General features: G+C 38.9%; 1 protein-coding gene across 2 annotated transcripts in view; it reads right to left on the bottom strand.

Moving 5' to 3' along the window:
- Positions 1–1,235: 1,235 nt before the first annotated feature.
- sumo1 (small ubiquitin like modifier 1) overlaps positions 1,236–17,704 on the bottom strand; it is a 39,989-nt gene continuing 23,520 nt past the window's right edge. The window contains exons 4-5 of one of the 2 annotated variants that reach the window (XM_072561767.1): positions 16,061–16,132; positions 1,236–4,067 (exon numbers count right to left, since the gene is read on the bottom strand). In XM_072561767.1, the coding sequence (XP_072417868.1) occupies positions 3,999–4,067; positions 16,061–16,132 (141 nt within the window). In that variant the 3' untranslated portion in view covers positions 1,236–3,998. The remainder of the gene's footprint in view (positions 4,068–16,060; positions 16,133–17,704) is intronic. The other variant, XM_072561768.1, reaches the window with a different exon arrangement.

Raw genomic sequence — 17,704 nt, 5'->3', positions numbered from 1 at the left:
GATTCTCCTGCTCCTTGGATGCTGCCTGACCTGCTGCACTTTTCCAGCAACACATTTTCCGCTATTGTCTTTGTTACACAAGCAGGGAAGCCAACACTGGCACTTCACCACTGAGGTTCAAAAAATAAAATTTTATTATTAATCATGACTTAAATGGTATTAAGAAATGCAAAGGTGACGGCACAATGGCCTCCACAGGTTGATAATCATGATCCTGGACAGTAATCACAATTGCACAGGCTTATTATTGTCCTTCCAGAAACAGTAAAGAACATCTGTGTATTCTGCATGAAAGGTTTACTGGGGTGATTTGATATGGTTTAGGACCTTCCCCAGTTCTTAATTAGATCACCCTGTGCATTTTTGTGTCACCCATTGCTTATTCCTGTCTTTTTTAGTCTAAACTTCAGCCGTTGTATTTACCCTTCACTAGAATATGGGCTTGTCATTCTATAAATAGCTATAGGAATCTCAAATTAGGTCACAACTTAATATTACGTTGTCCATGCTGGAGTTGGGGTAAACCTTTCTTCATTATAAAAAATGGCATAATTAGCCAACCATCAGCCACTGAGGTTAGATTTCTGAAGAAAATGCAGTTCTGGTGTAAAGATTTGCAATTTTTTTTTGCTGGACTTCCCTCAGCATTAGCAGCTCGACTCTCTCACATATGATGCAGCCCTTTAACAGGCTGTATGGAGACAGCACGATCAAATACTATAATACATATTGCCAACAGTCTTCAACTGTACAGTCTGGCAAACCCCATTTTAAATGCAAGTGCACTTAGGGAATAGATTAGCAGAGGCAGGTGAACATCAGATCTTCCTCATCCTTGCAAATTCTTAAAATTATCTACTGCAACTTACTTTAACCAACATCAGTAACCTTTTACAACAGCCAGTAGTATTGAGAATTCAACTTTCAGAAAGTGTAATGCTACATTGCAGTACTAAATTATAATCAATTTGGCAAAATACTATGAAAACATCTGCAAAATTATTATTAACCAGATTCTTAATGAAGGAGTCAATCATTTATAGTGCCTTTAATGCTGTAAAGTACACCAAAGGTGTTTCAAAGGAACATTATCAAAATAAAATGCTGGCTATTTAATATATTCACTGAAATCTGAGCATTCACCTTCGCTTATATGTTAGGGATGCTGGAAATTAGACATTACGTCAAATAGTGTTTGTTTAATGAAAAGAAATTTGTGAAATAAGCAAGGAATGGACCATCCATAGCATTTATTATACAATTAATCTTTACATACTTCAAACATGTTAATTTTTGGAAAAGAGAAAATTTGCAAAAGAATGGATTGTATCACACTTTTAGCACCAAGAATAAAAAGTACTGAGCATTCCTGGATCAGTTGCAACATTGGGTAGGTGCAGGCATCCTCACACTCCAACCAGTTAGTCTTCTTTTTCCTGCAAATTCAGAAGACCAACTCCTACAAAATAAGTGTGAATCTTCCATTTCTAACAAAAGTTGCACTTATATAGTGCCTTTAATGCTTTAAAACACCCCAAGGCATTTCAAAGGAACATTAATCAAAATAAACTTTTATGCTGAGTCACACAAAAAAAAACGCCGTGACCAAAAGAGGTAGGTTCGAAGTAGCATTTTGAAAGGAGAAAGGTAGTGACGCAGAGAACTTTGTGTAAGGAATTCAAAAGCTTTAGAGTGTAGGCAGCGAGGTGATTGGCTGCCAACAGTGGAACAATTAAAAACAAAAGGTGCACAAGAGACCAGAATTGAAAGAGCAGAGAACTTAAAAAGGTTTTACAGATGGACGTGGTTAAAGAGATAAGGATCAGCATGGAGAAATTAGGGTGTATTTCAGTTATGATTTTGATCAATATATTTCTATATGGTAAGTATCATGCTAAGGATTCAAAACTCATTAGCAATTTAAGAGACATTCAAGACTGCCAAATTTCTTTCACTTTGATATTGTCAAAAGCTTTGACAGGATTTCTGTTTAGGTTAAATTTTAACTTGAGCTGCATATCTGAAAAGGATAGTGCTATAAATTAGGACTAAATTATTACTGATGACTGGAGTATTACTGTGACGGTGTTAGAAACAGAAATAAAATCACGTTATGAATAAGTGTTCTAATCACTATTTTCTCATGTCTTTATTCAGTATCTTAGCATAAGATTATGTACAAAGTTGAACAATCCCCATTCATATCTTATGAACCGTGTAATAAATTTTGGGGATTCCATGAGCAAAAGGAAAGACAAATTAAAAACTGGGTTGCTAACACATTAGACCAAATCACTAAAATGACTTTTCAATTTTTTAAAAATTAAAAATGCTCTCACAACATTGTACTTGGTACAGTTGGTACTTAAGGAAAATGATATTTTAAGCTTGTTTATGCAAATAGTTACAATTCATCTGATGGTATGGCCATAAATGGTTTTTAAAAACACTGGTATTGTATGCATACTGGTAATTGGAAAATAGCTTCTTCACCTTTCTGTACACATCCATTCAATCCAGCCTGACCGAACCATATTCTGAACTAGTCAAAAATGTTTTCCAAATTTCATCATGTACGAATTCTTAAAATCCATTTACAACGATTCACATCTATTCTCAAAAATTCGCTATGCTGGTCTTTCCAGCAGATTAGCAGTGAATTCATGAATCTAAACTCCTGATGCGTATAAAGTACATACAAATAAGAAAACTGAAAACAAAAATATTGAATTATGTTGTATCTGCCAGTTCTACAATGGCAAACAAATAGCATGAATGATTCAGAGTAAGTTGAGGTATTCACTTAAAAGAAACCCTCTCCTAAAATTAAACCAGATCAACCAATATCTACAATGAACAAGACCAAACAAATCTGAATTGTTTCCTGCCAGTGTCTTCCTTGAGTAATCCCTATGTAACCCTCCAATGGTTGATTTCACTGAAAAGCTTAGGGTGGCAGTGCAGTGTCTACCATACAGTTTGCCCTGAAGTATTTGCTGAACTGTACGACTTTTCTGCATCTATAATCATAAGCTTACTTTCACAAAGGAGATACCTATGCAAAGTTCGAGCATTTTGCTCTGAAACACAAATAGGTTTAAGTGGGTGAAAGGATTAAAACAGTAACAGCATGACAAACATTGGTTCTTGCACAATGTGTTTTTACAAGGGTATTTTCCTGTAATACAGAGGCAGCACCATGATATTTTAACTGCTGCTGTACCACATTTCTAAGAGCAGCCTGTGAGTTTATTACCACCCTATAGCTGGTGCATGCCTTTTTTTTTTTAAAAAGAAAACCCAAAAGCTTTTGAATTTAAAATATTAAAATGCTGTCTGGCCAAATAATAAAGGAATCGAAAAGGGTGCTGCTGGAACAGCATAGCGGTTCAGGTAGCCCTGATGAAGGGATTATGCCTGAAACGTCAACTCTCCTGCTCCTCAGATGCTGCCTGACCTGCAGTGCTTTTCCAGTGTCCCACTTTTCGACACAGATTCTCCAGCATCTACAGCCCTCACTTTCTCCAAATAAAGGAGACAAAGAGATGCACTACAATGCAATTTGCTAATTTTGTTTTACAATTTCAGATTGAGGTTTGGGAATGTATGTTTTAGAACGTAACTTTTCATGCAAGAAAACCTTCACACACCTTCACCCATTTGTCCTACAAATTGGAAAAAACTTTCCAAAATGGTCTTTATGTAATGAAAAATATTAATTTATAAAAAAGGTACTCAAGTCACAAACTTCTCTTTTAAAGAAAACTCAGTTGACATTTTGTTGCCATTTCTGCTGAATATACGGAATTGGTTGTATTACAGTACGTACTGAAAATAAGAACTTTCAGCTGGGCATCAACCTGTCGTACAAACCATATGAAAGAAAGTGGTCTCTTTTTTTTCCTTTTTTTTTAATATATAAAATCAGTGATTACAGCCGACAAGAAACAATAAAGAAATTATACAGATGATCGGGATTCTGATACATGGACCAGCAATTAAGCTCTCAACCATCCTCCTGTCTGTTCCTGATAAACTTCAACCACATCTTCATCCTCCATGCCAAGCTGAGGAAGTTTAAAAAAAAGTACATTAGTTAACTGAAAATGGTCTTAGTTTCTGAAAGATACATTTACTAACAGTCCTATTTTTTCCAATTTGTTTCAAGTGAAATGTAAAAAAATGGTATCACCAAATGTCTGCTATTCATGACTGTAAAAGCACAAAAGACTGATTAAAATATAACTCATAATTCTCAAAATTAAAGCATATTTTTGTCTCTCCTTGCTTCTGTCTCAAGCTCCAATAATCTGTTAATTTTATATGTAATTTCAAATAATATTCATAATATGAATGATGCAATGACTGCCTATAACTCAATGAAATAGGATTCAAACCAAGATTAATAAAAACAAGAAATGTTCAGAAGTTTAATTGTACTTATTCTTATTAATTTAACGATTCACTTGAAGCAGTTTAGACTTCTACTATATTTTTAGCTGCTGCATTCTTTTAGAAAACTACAAAACTCACTGAAAACTTACACCTTAAGCCCAGTCCTCCAATCCAGATATGTAGATTCTTTCTGGATGTTCAAAGCTATTGCTATGCAGAAATGATGCAGCATGACGTTGCTGCATTGAAATCGGACTGAGGAGTCTATTTCATGTTACTATTGCAAGAGGTATTTACCCTGTACACCTTGTGACAAATCTACTGGGAGTTGAGCAAGACACTGGTTCAAAAGTTGTAAATCTGAAGTCGTCTCTGGAACTTCAAGTTCCAGTCCATGCTAGAATCAAAGCAGTCAAAGGGTTGAATGTGCAAGTCTATCCAAGTCTTTGAAAGGAAAAGTGCCAAGGTGAGAAATGCTGGACATGCACAACAACCAGTTTTATAAATAAATCTATGCAGGAAAGACTGCAGATTCTGTTTCATGGAAACTCTCAAGTCCTAGAACAGTCAGAGAAATATCTTGAAACAAGATGCTCACTTCCTTGCTATTAAAAAAAAGATGCTGGGAAAATGGGAACGTCAGCATCCATATTCAGCCTGACCATCAATTTTAAGCAATTGCATTAGTTTGGATTATCACACGCAACAAATCATATAATGAATTAAAACCACAAAGTGCTGGGGAAATGCAGCTGGTCTGACAACATCTCTGGCAAGAAACAGAGTAACACTGAACTGAATGTAATTCGTTAAACCAACAATTCATTACACAAGTTATAAAGAGTCAACATCTAAGGAAATGTTGAACTATTAGTACAAAATTAAGGAATATTGTAATATCTTGAGCACAAACTAAAATGCCCCGAGTAGGCACTGTGTGGCCATCTCCAGCAATCAGCTAAATACAAATTTGAAGCTGGGAGTTAAAAATCTCCAAACTGTAAACAAGTTAGTGATATCTGGTGTTGACATCTGAGGGCAGTGCTGAACATTTTGTTTGGACGCTCTATGGTTAGAGTCTATGTACTGCATTGATTTTAAATTTAAAATTAAAATCAGTATATTTAAGCACCTGAAAAGGTGCTATTAAAATAGCATACCAGATGCTTCAAGTAGGCAATTCATGCAGTATCACACCAAACTCAGTCACCCATCACATCTCTTAATACCAAGAATGATTATCAAGCTGGAATGGTGACATAGTTTTACAGCATTAAATGCTCATAGTTGATTGGTGCAAAAATTCTAAATCTCCAGTAAAAAAAAGTCTGTACTCTCTATTCATCAAACTACAAAAGAGTTGTTTGTTTGTTTGAGGCATAACTTACTCAATGAAATGTTGATGTCAAACAACAAACAAAGCCCGGTTAGATTACAAGAGTGCTCATATCCAATACATACTGATTTAAAAATAAACATTTTTAAACAATGCAGAAAGAGAAAATGAAATGTGTACTTATTTTGTACCTTTCACAATCTTTGGCTGCCCTAAAGCAGTCTGTAACCAAACTGTGACAATACATTGCCGCCACTTCTGTACGTAGGTAAATGCGGTATTTTTTAAAAAAGTTTTTTGTTTCCTACAAATGACACCGTAATGTGGCTACTGTAAACTTTTCATTGTACTAATTTGAGTACAGTCATAGAGTCACAGATGTACAACACGGTAACAGACCCTTCGGTCCAACTCGTCCATGCTGACCTTATATCCTAAATTAATCTAGTCCCATTTGCCAGCACTTGGCCCATATCCCTCTAAACTCTTCCTATTCATATGCCCATCCAGATGCCTTTTAAATGTAATTATACCAGCCTCCACCACTTCCTCTGGCAACTCATTCCATACATGTACCATCCTTTGAATGAAAATGTTGGCACTTAGGTCCCTTTTAAATTTTTCCCCCCTCACCCTAAACCTATGCCTGCTAGTTCTGGACGACTCCACCCCAGGGAAAAGACCATGTCTATTTACCCTATCCATGCCCCTAAAGACTTTATAAACCTCTATTATGTCATGCCTCAGCCTCAGAAGTTCCAGGGAAAGCAATCCCAGACTATTCAACCTCTCCCTATAGCTTAAATCCTCCAACCCTGGGAACATTTTTGTACATCCTTTCTGAACCCTTTCAAGTTTCACAACATCCCCCGAGTAAATGTGGCAATAAAACAAATTCAATTCAATGTTTGTGCAGCAAGTAAAATGGCAAGTTGAAGTTTAGCTGATCTATTTTTGTGATGTTTATGAAGAGAGTAATATTAGAACACCAAGAGAACTTTTTGCTCCTTTGAGAAATGCCTGAATTCTTTTGTATCTGAACAGATAGTTAGGCCCTTTGTACAATGCCTCATTCAACTTGGGGTAACAACTGCACTGTCAGGCAATTCTGAATAAGCTGGGGCAAACGAAAAAAATGAAACTAAGCACAAGTGGACAAAAATGTAACACGAAAGAAATGGATAGAAAAAAAATTTGAAAGAAAAATACTATTAATCTGTCGGAGCAATTTGCAAGATTCTGCAAAAACACTTCAATAATCCAGTCACCAGATTTACTGAGCAGATACTCTGGCATTTCCGTTGTTAGTTTATACCACAAAATATGACTAATGCCAATAAATGTCAAAGGAAATTTAAACTTAAATATTTATCACTTTGGCAATTACACATTGTGTGACAAATTTTTTGTACTGATAAATTATACCAATTTTAATACCTTAAATACTACAGACAAACACAGCTTGCCAATGAAATAGTTAGATTCCACACTACAAGTGGAAAACCCTGGTCTAACTATATTGATTTAATAAACAATAAGAATCTCATTTAAAATGCAACAACCAATAAGCAATGAAAATAATTTTTAATGGTTTAAAAATCATTCATATAGCCTTCATCTCTAATTTCTGCAGTTTGTTTCCAGCTAGTTTCATCTATTTCATATGCTACCAAATTCATACTCTTCAAAGAATGTCTCCAAGTCTAGACAAACTCAAAATAATACTAAAAGAAACCCAAAAATGCTCTATATCATTAGAGTACATACAACTGAGAACTACATACAGCATTAACATTGAATGTTTTCAAGAAGGAGTCAGATACTGTTATTTGGGCTAAAGAGATCAAATGGTGTGGGAAGAAAGAGAACAGCTATTGAGTTGGTAGATCAGCTGTCACATTGAATGGAAGAGCAGTCCTGAAGGACCAAAAAGCCTATTCCTGCTCCTATTTTCCATGTTTCTATTAATTTGGATCTTTTGTTAGTACCCATGTATTCAAATTCAGTGACAGCAGTCAGTCCCAGTTTCCAATTGGGCGTAGTTTGATGCTAAAACTATGCTCATCCACTGGATTGCATTAATCCCAGACAGAAAAATCAGTTCTTTCTCAGAGCCATGGAATTAGCATACTACTTCTGAGTTGTCTAAACAATATGTAGGGAAGGCAGGATGATGGGTTAATTTTGTAAAAAGGAATGGTTTAAAATTTAAAGGAACTATAAATGGGTTAGAATAACATGCACCAACACAGACTGCAGCAACCACAACAACAACAAAAGAGAAATCAAGGAAGACTAATCCTGGATCTCTCACTTGGGAGGTCTTGCTTTGGAACCTGAAGTGAGTTAAACTCTCCAAAAGGAAATAACTTCTCCAAACAAGAAGGCATGGAAACATGATGTGTCCAGATAGGTCACAACAAACCAAAGACGGCCAAAATATTTCAGAAAAGCACCCCCCCATACAATATTACTTTTCTGTGGTCTAGGCCTGAACAACTACAGGTGCAGGCACAATGGAGGGGGGGTGGGGTGGGTGATATAGAGTTTAACTGGAGGAGTAGTGAGTGTGGGAGAGGCAGAGTGTGTGAGAAGGATCAATGACAGGAAGGAAGAAATTATTGATTGCGGAATTAGCACAACTATATGGGAGGGACAGGAGAAATGCACACGCAAAGAAACCAACCGCAAAAATAAAGATGTTTGGGGCTTGGAGTTTGCACGCTCTCCCCACTTCTGCATCGGTTTCCGCCGGGTGCTCTGGTTCTCTTCCACAGTCCAAAAAATGTGCAGGTTAGGTGGATTATTAAATTCCGTAAATTAGTAAGTTTCTTAAATTGCTCATAGTGCCTAAACATGCGCAGGCCAGGTGGACTAGCCAGGGTAAATACAGGGGTACGGGGATAAGGTAAGGGGACTGCATCTGGGTAGATGTTCTTGAGAGGATTGGTGTGGACTTGATAGGCTGAATGGCCTTTCTTAACACTGAAAGATGACAGTGTAAGAGAATGCATCTGAGAAAGACAAAAAAGAAAAAATTCCATTTAGAGCAGAATCTCAGAATTTATGAGTGAATGGGGAGTTGACACTAATTTGTCCTCCCTGCAGCGTTACTGTGGTGATTCCTTTTGAAGAGGAGTTATAAAATAAAGCAGCTTTCACCCCAAAACATTCACAATCACAACAACCTTCCTACTTTAATACAAGTGAAAAAAAAAGAGAATTGGGATGTTGGCACCATCACTGGCAGATCTTAAGAGGTGAAAAAAAAAGGCCAGAATGGCAACAGAACAAGTGCGATCCAACAGGATTGATGGAAGGGAGAACACGAAACAGATCAAGGGAGGAAAATAGAGAGAGTGCACACTGATTCATTTTCACACTCGCAGTTTGTTTACTTAAACGTATGCAATTTCTAACATTTTCTTTTATGACAATGTATTTATCCTCTAAAAAGGACTCGTGCGGTGTCTGGCTTCCATGGAAAAAAAATTCCTCGTCTATCTTAAATGGGCAACCACTTACTGAGATCAGTCCTCTGGTTCGAGACACTCCACAAGGGAAACAACCTCTCAGCATATATCCTGTCAAGCCCTCTCAGGTATCTTATATATTTCAATAAGGCCAACTCTCATTCTTCTAAACATCTAAAAAAGTGCAAGCTCAACCTCCAGTCTTTCCTCAAGAAAATCTAGTGAGCATTCTCTGGACTGCCTCCAATGCCAGTATATATTTCCTTAGATAAGGGAACCAAAACCACAGTATTCTCAGCATCATCTGACTAGTTATCTTGCAAAGTAACCACAGTATTCTCGGCATCATCTGACTAGTTATCTTGCAAAGTTTCAGCAAGGCTTCGCTTTTTGTTAAGTGCTCCAATCCCTTTGAAATAAACATTGTTCATTTTGCCCACCACCCACTGACTTTGAATGCTAGCCTTTTGAGAGAGATTTACAAGGACCCTCAAATCTCTCCATGTTGCAACTTCCTACAGTCCTTCTCCATTTAAAACATTCTTCTTGTCAAATACATTTTCCCCACATAACATTCTAGCTGCCAAGTTTCTGTCCATTCACTTGACCGATCTATTTCTCTTTGTAGACTCTATGTCAACCTCATTTGCCTTCCCAGCTATTTACAAACTTGACAACTGTAAATTCACTAGCCTGCTCCGCAATTCAGTAATATTATGCTGATCTGGCTGTACATCCTTGGATTCTCTTTCCTAACAAAAATCCATCTTCCCAATTTCTTAAAAATATGCAATCACCCTGCTATCACTGACTACTAAGGCAGAGCTCCAAATTGGAAAAAACCTTTGGAAAAAAAGAAATAGTCTTGTCTCTGCCCTATAAAAATGATGCTTAAATTTTACAGTTCTTCTCTCTGCATTTCTCCTGCTGTTGCAGGACTCAACCACAAGAGGAAACATCCTTTCCACATCCACCTTTCAAGGCCATTCAGGGTCTGAAGCACTTCAATCAAGTCACTCCTCACTAATTCCAGTGGAAACAACCCCCGCCTGTCCAATAACCTACCACTGAAAAAGACACACTTTCTTAAATGGTCTCACACCAAGGCCCTTGATGGATTTCTTTAATATTCAATGTCTCTTGTAATAAAGGGTGAGCCGCCTTGATTATATTCTGTACCTGCCTGCTAACTTTTTATGATACATGCACTAGCACACTTCTCGTGCAGTCATTCTCCTTTTAATTAAATACTCCTTTACTTAATTGACTCCACAGTCCACAGCAAAGCACTCCAAGACGTCAGTAAAGTAGGAACCATAAAAAATTTGTTTTGGGGTGTATTTTGTTTGTAGACTTGAGTTTTTGTACTGAGTAGTGTTGGCTATTTTACAATTACTATAAGCTTGGTTTAATGTTTATTTTAGTTTGTATAATAGTTTCTATTTGGTCGTTAAAGAAAATCGGCATTATTGTGTCTCTATGCTGGCATGGCTAAGCATCACATTAACTAACTAAACAGAAAAAAAGGCTATCAAGCTTTCACTCAGAGATCTGAATGCTCCAGTGTACTATCAACAGCATCACGGGCAAGCTCCAAGATACCATAGTCGTGACCATTTTCAAAAAAGGAATAAGTCGAACTGTGATACCTACAGGCGAGCCTCCCCGCTGCCAACCGTTGGAAAAGCCATCGCCAAGGTACTCATTAACCGTCTCCTCCTTGTAGCTAAGGAACACCTCAGTGCAGTTTCCAGCCACGGAGGGGCACAACGGACAAGTTTGTCACCGCGCAACAGCTGCAAGAGAATTGCAGAGAAAAGAATCTACCTCTGCACATGGCCTTCATGACCTTACAAAGGCTGCTGACACGGTCAACCAGGAAGCATTAAAAGGAGAATCCTTCTGTGCTCTGGCCACATCAAAGTCTGTCACCATCCTTCACCTGCTCCAAGATGGCATTGAAGTCATAATAACAAAACTCCACCATTAATCCATTGGTTTGGACAAGGCCGTGTCATCGCCCCACCATTGTTCTTGATCGATCTCACTGCAATGCTTCACTTCACCACCAAGCTCCCTGCTGGAGTGAAGCTAACCAACAGAACCAGTGGGTAATTATTCAACCTCTGTTGCCTTTAAACGAAAACCAGAGTCACCTCAACCAGTATCAACGAACTGCTGGAAACAGTTGATAATACGATACTAGCATATGTACAAACTTGAGGACAAACTTCAGACCATAGTCAGCACGTTCACAGAGGTACTGGAGGGCATGAGTCTCATGTTGAACATCTGCAGGATGATAGTCCTGCACCAACCCGGTCCGGCATTGGAGGGGCAACTCCCAAGCATTAATGTCCACAGGGTGACCTTGGAGAATGTTGGCCATTTCCAATAGTGCAGGGATGAAGACATCCAGCTCTGCCTTCAGTTGCCTGAGGAAAAAGGGTGCTTGAGGGCAACATCAAATCCGATACCAAGCTCATGGTATACAGAACTGTGGTGGTTCCCGCAATCTTATACAGATCTGAGACATGGACTGTATACAGCAGACACCAAAGCGCTTGAGCAGTACTACCATTGCTGCTTGTGTAAGATACTGAGAGCCGACTGGGAAGACAGACACACCAACACCAGCATCCTCGATCAGGCCAACGTCCCCAGCAGGAAGACCTGCTGGCCCACCTTGATCAGCTGCGACGGGCTGAGCACATCATTCACACGAGACTCCCAAAGCAGGTGCTCTACTCCCAGCTCTGAAATGGCAGGTGAGCACAGGTGGACAGAGGTAATGCTTTAAGTGAGGCCTCGAGGCCTCACGGAGGCATTCCCACCTACACCTAGGAGTCACTAGTCCATGATTGTCCAAAGTGGAGGAGGAGCATCCAGGAAGGAGTGGAGCACCTTGAGGAAAAAGTGCAAGCCTGGCAAAAACAGCAAAAGGAGCACACTGTCACACTAACTCTCCACCCACTCCTTCCCACAACCACCTTCCGGCCCAAGTGTGGCAGAGTCTGCAGAAGCCGCATCGACTGTACAACCACCTAGCCTCACCAAGTCAGTCATCCTTGTCTGCAAGGGACCGCCAATGAGATGTCACGATCAACTATAAACACATCAATGCCATTGGACTCAAAAGGAATCGTAAAATTGTCTTCACAGTTAGGAAAAAGGAACTGGACAACATCAGTTAAGTAAAAGCTTAAAGTTGAAATAAGAGTAATACTTCTCTTGACTTGAATCTCTAAGAAATTGTGTTGGGGAAAAAAGGTTGAAACTTTGCCTTAATGTTTGTATATTTAGCTCTGTTTCGTAAAATGAACTTATGCTCTGAAGTTAAAGATGATTTGCAGGGTCATGTGAGCAGGTTTCAGTGACTAACTACCATGTTAATCAAATGCAAGTCTTAAATATATGGTCTATCAAGTCCACTCAGGGATCTAACTTGTCGAGAATTACTTTCAGTTCGGATCTAATCAGTATCAATACTCAAATTGCTGGTGCTGCATAGGAAATCAGTTCTCACTCCAATCATGAACGTATACACTCAGTTTTCAGTGCTCTGGATAATGAGAGTTGTCTGTTAATGGGATGCCCATACCAAAACTATCATGTAACACTGACATTTACTGAAGTAAAGAGATATGTAGATGATTGCATGACATTATTACAAAACAATTACTTCTGGCATTTCTGGAAATAGCTCTGGTGAAAGCCAACATGATCATCAAGAAAGAGAAAAGGAGGAGAGAAATTTTCTGAGCATTACTAACATTTGGCTGACATTGATATAGTATTCTTGAGAAATTGACAGAATTGGAAAATACCAATAGATGTTTTAGGAAGGAGCTTTGAGTAACCAGTAAGGCCATATAACAGGAGTAAATTTTATTCTTTAACTAGTCAGAGGTGTACACCATGGAAACAGACCCTTTGGTCCAACTCTTTTGTGCTGACCAGATATCCTAATCTGACCTAGTTCCGTTTGCCAGCACTTGGCCCATATTCCTTTAAACCCTTCATATTCATAAATCCATCTAGATGTTTTCATACTTAGAAGTAGTGCCAAGGGAGGCAAGAATCGTGAATGTGTTTGTTTTAAAATAGCAACTTTATAAAGATGCAAGATTACAATATACAATAGTAAACCAAGCTTTTTTTAAAAAACTGAATTTCGCTATCATGTCAGAATGATTTAGAACAGCAAATTATAAAAGAGCATGAGGGGAGAGAATTTAAAAATCAAAAAGAATTGCAATGTATTTTATAGGATAGTAGAAACAAATATAATCTTCAGAATATCAGAGAAGAAAAACAAACTGGAATACTGTGCTTCAACTGTCTGATTGTAACTTGAATGATTATAGCTTGAGTATTTTGTGTAGTTTTGGTTCCCTTACACAAGGGAATGACATCTGTACCAAAAAGAGAGTGCAGCAGAGCTTCATCAGATTAATTCCTGGGATGATAGAGCTGTCCTATAAAGGAGATGGAGGAGACTGGGCTTGTATTGTCTAGAGTTTAGAAGAATGAGAGGTGACCTCATTGAAAATTATAAAATTCTTAAAAGGGCTAGATAGAATTGATGCAGAAAGGATGTTTCCCATGGCTTATGGGGAAGGGGGCAAACACCATGGGACACCATCTTAGAATAAAGAGGCAAATCACAGGATTGACAGGAGGAGAACTTTTCTCACTTTTTAAAATTCTCTATCATGGCACACTAAGTTGAGAAAGCTGTCATGATACCCAAGACAGCAGGTGCCAGTTTTCCTGATGCCTCTTGAATGTATGGACAGTGAAGGAAGACTGTGTTGCCGTGAATGATCAGCCATGGTCTAGAATTGTAAAATAGGCTTGATGTGCTGAATGGTCTACCCCTACTCCTATGCTTCTATGTCTAAAGAGCGAAGAATTCATTGGATAGCTCTTCCAGAGTACCCTGCAATAAGAAGGATATTATTAAATTGGAAAGGATGCAGAAAACATTTACCTGGATGTTGCTGGGACTAGAAGGCTTGAGTATAGGGAGAGGCTGGATAGGCTGAAACTTTTCTCACTGGAGCATAGGAGGTGGAGGGGTGGCTTTAAAGGGAGAGGGGAAAGAATTAAAAAGGGACCTGAGGGGCAACATTTTCCACACCAAGGGTGGTTCATGCATAGAATGCACTGCCAGAGGAAGTGATAGATGCAGGTATAGTTACAACATTTAAAAGACAATTGGACAATTACATGAATAGGAAAGGTTTAGATGAATATGGGCCAAAAGCAGGCAAATAGAATTAGTTTGGTTTGGGAAACCTGGTTGAAATGGACGAGGTTGAACCGAAGCACTGGGTTCTGTGCTGTATGACTCTGACTCTAACCCTAAAGTTGAGGGTTCCAAGACCACATTTCCTGTTAGCCTCGGGCTCATCAGGTAAATAAAAAGGTGGAGGAAAAACGCACATATTGGCCCAATTAGAGAACCAGCAACTTCATTGCCTTAGCAGCACCAAAATCGGGAGAGATGGGCATCACTGGGGCAAGCTGAAGATTGAGGCACCCAAGAATGGGAAGTGAAAAGCTAAAAATTAGAGGCATCAAGCAGGCATGTTCCTCTGGATGATCCACTGGATTAAGGGGCTGTGAGCTGCCCAGCAAAATCAACCTTGACAGGGCCTTAAATTCTGTAAGCTGGTTGGTCATCTACTTTCACATCTGGGACCGCCACTGGAAAACGTTTGAGAGACTGGATGGAGTTAGGGAAGAATGCTGACATGACTACTTATCACTTTCTTGGCCCATCTTCCAATATGCCACCTTGGGACTGGGAAATACTGCCCTTAAAATAATGCAAAGGCCTGAATGGTCTTATATCTTGTCAGATTTTTATTTATACATATCCAGTTGCACAAAACAGAGGATCATAGAGCATAGTTAAGCTCCAACAGAACTTTCAAATTCACGGTATTTCGGGAATTAGCTTAACCTATTACCTCAAATGAGTTTACTCACTCACTGGCTGAGAGACACAGACATTAAAATCTTATGACTGCTGCAAGCTTGGAGTTAGCTGTCAGGAACTGGAGCAGTAGTAAAAAAGTGCTTCCCTGGTCAAAAAGGGTGAAAAAAAAAAAGATTTATTTCATCTGATTACTGTCTGGTGATTCTAATGGGAATGGATTTAAATGGATTTCAAGTAATGACTGAATGAGGCATTCAAAGATGACTAGCATGATTAAACTGGTTGTTGACTTTCACAAGATACAACTACGTCAGATATTTGGGAGTGCCTGATATCTACAAACCTATACCTCAACATGAATGGATTGGGAAAAATAAAATATTGCAACTTAAAGGTTTCCAGGAGGCGGTGTGTCTTGGTGTGTTACGATTTTGTTCTTGCAGCTGTAGCTCAGTCATAAATGAGTAGTTTAATTCTGCAAGAGTCAAGGATAAAAACCATTATCTGCAGTTTCACCTCATCTGAAATTTGTTTCTAACTGTAAAAAAAAACTTAGTAAATGTCACTGAATTGAGAAACTGATTGCTGAAAAGCTCTGCAAACAATTGTCGAGGGTTACATTTTCACATTGATCTGATGCAACGTCATTTATCTCCATTTGGGCTTAAAAAACATTTTGGCAGAGTTGAGAAAGTTTCATTTTGCATCTCACTGTGTAACAGTTTAATTAGATGCGTGATGCTGATTTGAGGTGCCAAATACAGGAGATCATTCTAATCCCCAGCATCAACATCCCTCACCAAAATATAATAATCACCAAGTGTTGTTGCAATCTTCAGCAGCTCTCACAGCCTTTTCACTAGCTACCCAAGATACAGGTACTTCGTCAGAAATAAAATTTTCCCATACCTCTTTAGGTGTTTGGTGATCTGTGATCCGCTGACCTTCAAACAAAAATCGAAGTGAATTTGGTGGAACTCCCTGCATCAAAAGAGGGGCAAAAATATACAAAATTAAAGTCTGCTTCAAGTAGGAATTTCTGACTTAGAAGTTTTTTTTTCTTGCACTATTTGTAATTTGCTAAAAAGGACTCTTTAAAAAGCAGTTTGCAGGTTTATGCTATGATTTACCCAAAGCCAAAACTCACCTCTCACCAAAAAGGGAAAAAAAAGAGAAAAATGGAGGTCAGATATTTTATCACCCCTTGTAAGTGGTTAGCTTAAAAGCTGGATTGGTGAAGGTGTTTTCATCTTTGGATTGTGAGCAGGGTCAAGATTCCCACATGGTGTATTGACTGTCTGTTGCTAAGGTAAAGGACATTGAGTCCCCTTGAAAATATATTGGAGGGGGGGGGGGGGGGGGGGGGGAAAAAGAGAAAAACCAATTGTGGTCCACATTGGCACCAATGGAGGCAAGAGGGAGTCAGGAAAAAAAAAACCGATAAGCTTGGCCTCAGTCATTGGAAAGATTTTACAGCCTATCAAAGGGATGAGATTGAGGAGTACATTGAAGTGCATAATTAAGCAAGGCAGAGTCAGCACAGCTTCATCAAGGAGAGGTCATTCCTAACAATTCTGTTGGAATTCTTTAAGGATGCAATAAGCAATGTTAGATAGAGAGCCAGTGGATGTCATCTATTTGGATTCCCAGAAGACCCTTGACAAGGTGCTGCACAGGAGGCTGCTTAATAAAAGAAGAGACAACAAAAAAAAAACCAAAAAACTGCAGATGCTGGAATCCAAAGTAGACAGGCAGGAGGCTGGAAGAACACAGCAGGCCAGACAGCATCAGGAGGTGGAGAAGTCAACATTTCAGGTGTAACCCTTCATCAGGCCCTGAAGGAGGGTTACACCAGGAATGTTGACTTCTCCACCTCCTGATGCTGCCTGGCCTGCTGTGTTCTTCTAGCCTCTTGCCTGTCTACTCAATAAAATAAGAACTCATGGTGCTGGGTTCTGACATGGAAAGAAGACTAGCTGACTGGCTGAAGACACAGATGGTGTGTCTTCCTGAAGAAGGGCTTATGCCCAAAACGTCGATGCTCCTGCTCCTTGGATGCTGCCTGACCTGCTGCGCTTTTCCAGCAACACATTTTTCAGTGGTGGATAAAAGGGTTGTTTTTGGGAATGACAGCTGGCGTCAAGGAGTTCCATAGAGGTCAGTGTTGGGACCACAGCTATTCATGCTATACATTTAACAATTTGGACAAAGTAACTAAGGGCATTGTTGTTACGTTTGCAGATGACAAAGACAGGTTTAGGGATAAGTATTGCTGCGGAAGCAGGGAGACATCTGAAGGTCTTCGACAGGCTGGAAGAATGGGCAAAGAAGTAGCAGATGAAATACAATCATGCGAAATTGTAAAGTTAAATATACTGATAGGAAGAAGAGGTGTAGAATATTTGGTAAGTGAGGAAAGGCTTCAGAAATCTGAAGCACAAAAGGGACTTGGGAGTCTTAGTTCATGATTCTCATAAGGTTCAGTTGGCAGTTAGGAAGGCAAATGTTGACATTGATTTCAAAAGGGTTAGAATATTATGGAGGCTGTGTAAG

This window comes from Chiloscyllium punctatum, chromosome 42, assembly GCF_047496795.1.
Source record: "Chiloscyllium punctatum isolate Juve2018m chromosome 42, sChiPun1.3, whole genome shotgun sequence".
Classification (NCBI taxonomy): Eukaryota; Metazoa; Chordata; class Chondrichthyes; order Orectolobiformes; family Hemiscylliidae; genus Chiloscyllium; species Chiloscyllium punctatum.
The sequence above is the reverse complement of the archived record's forward strand: the minus strand, read 5'-3'. Positions and strand labels throughout refer to the sequence as shown.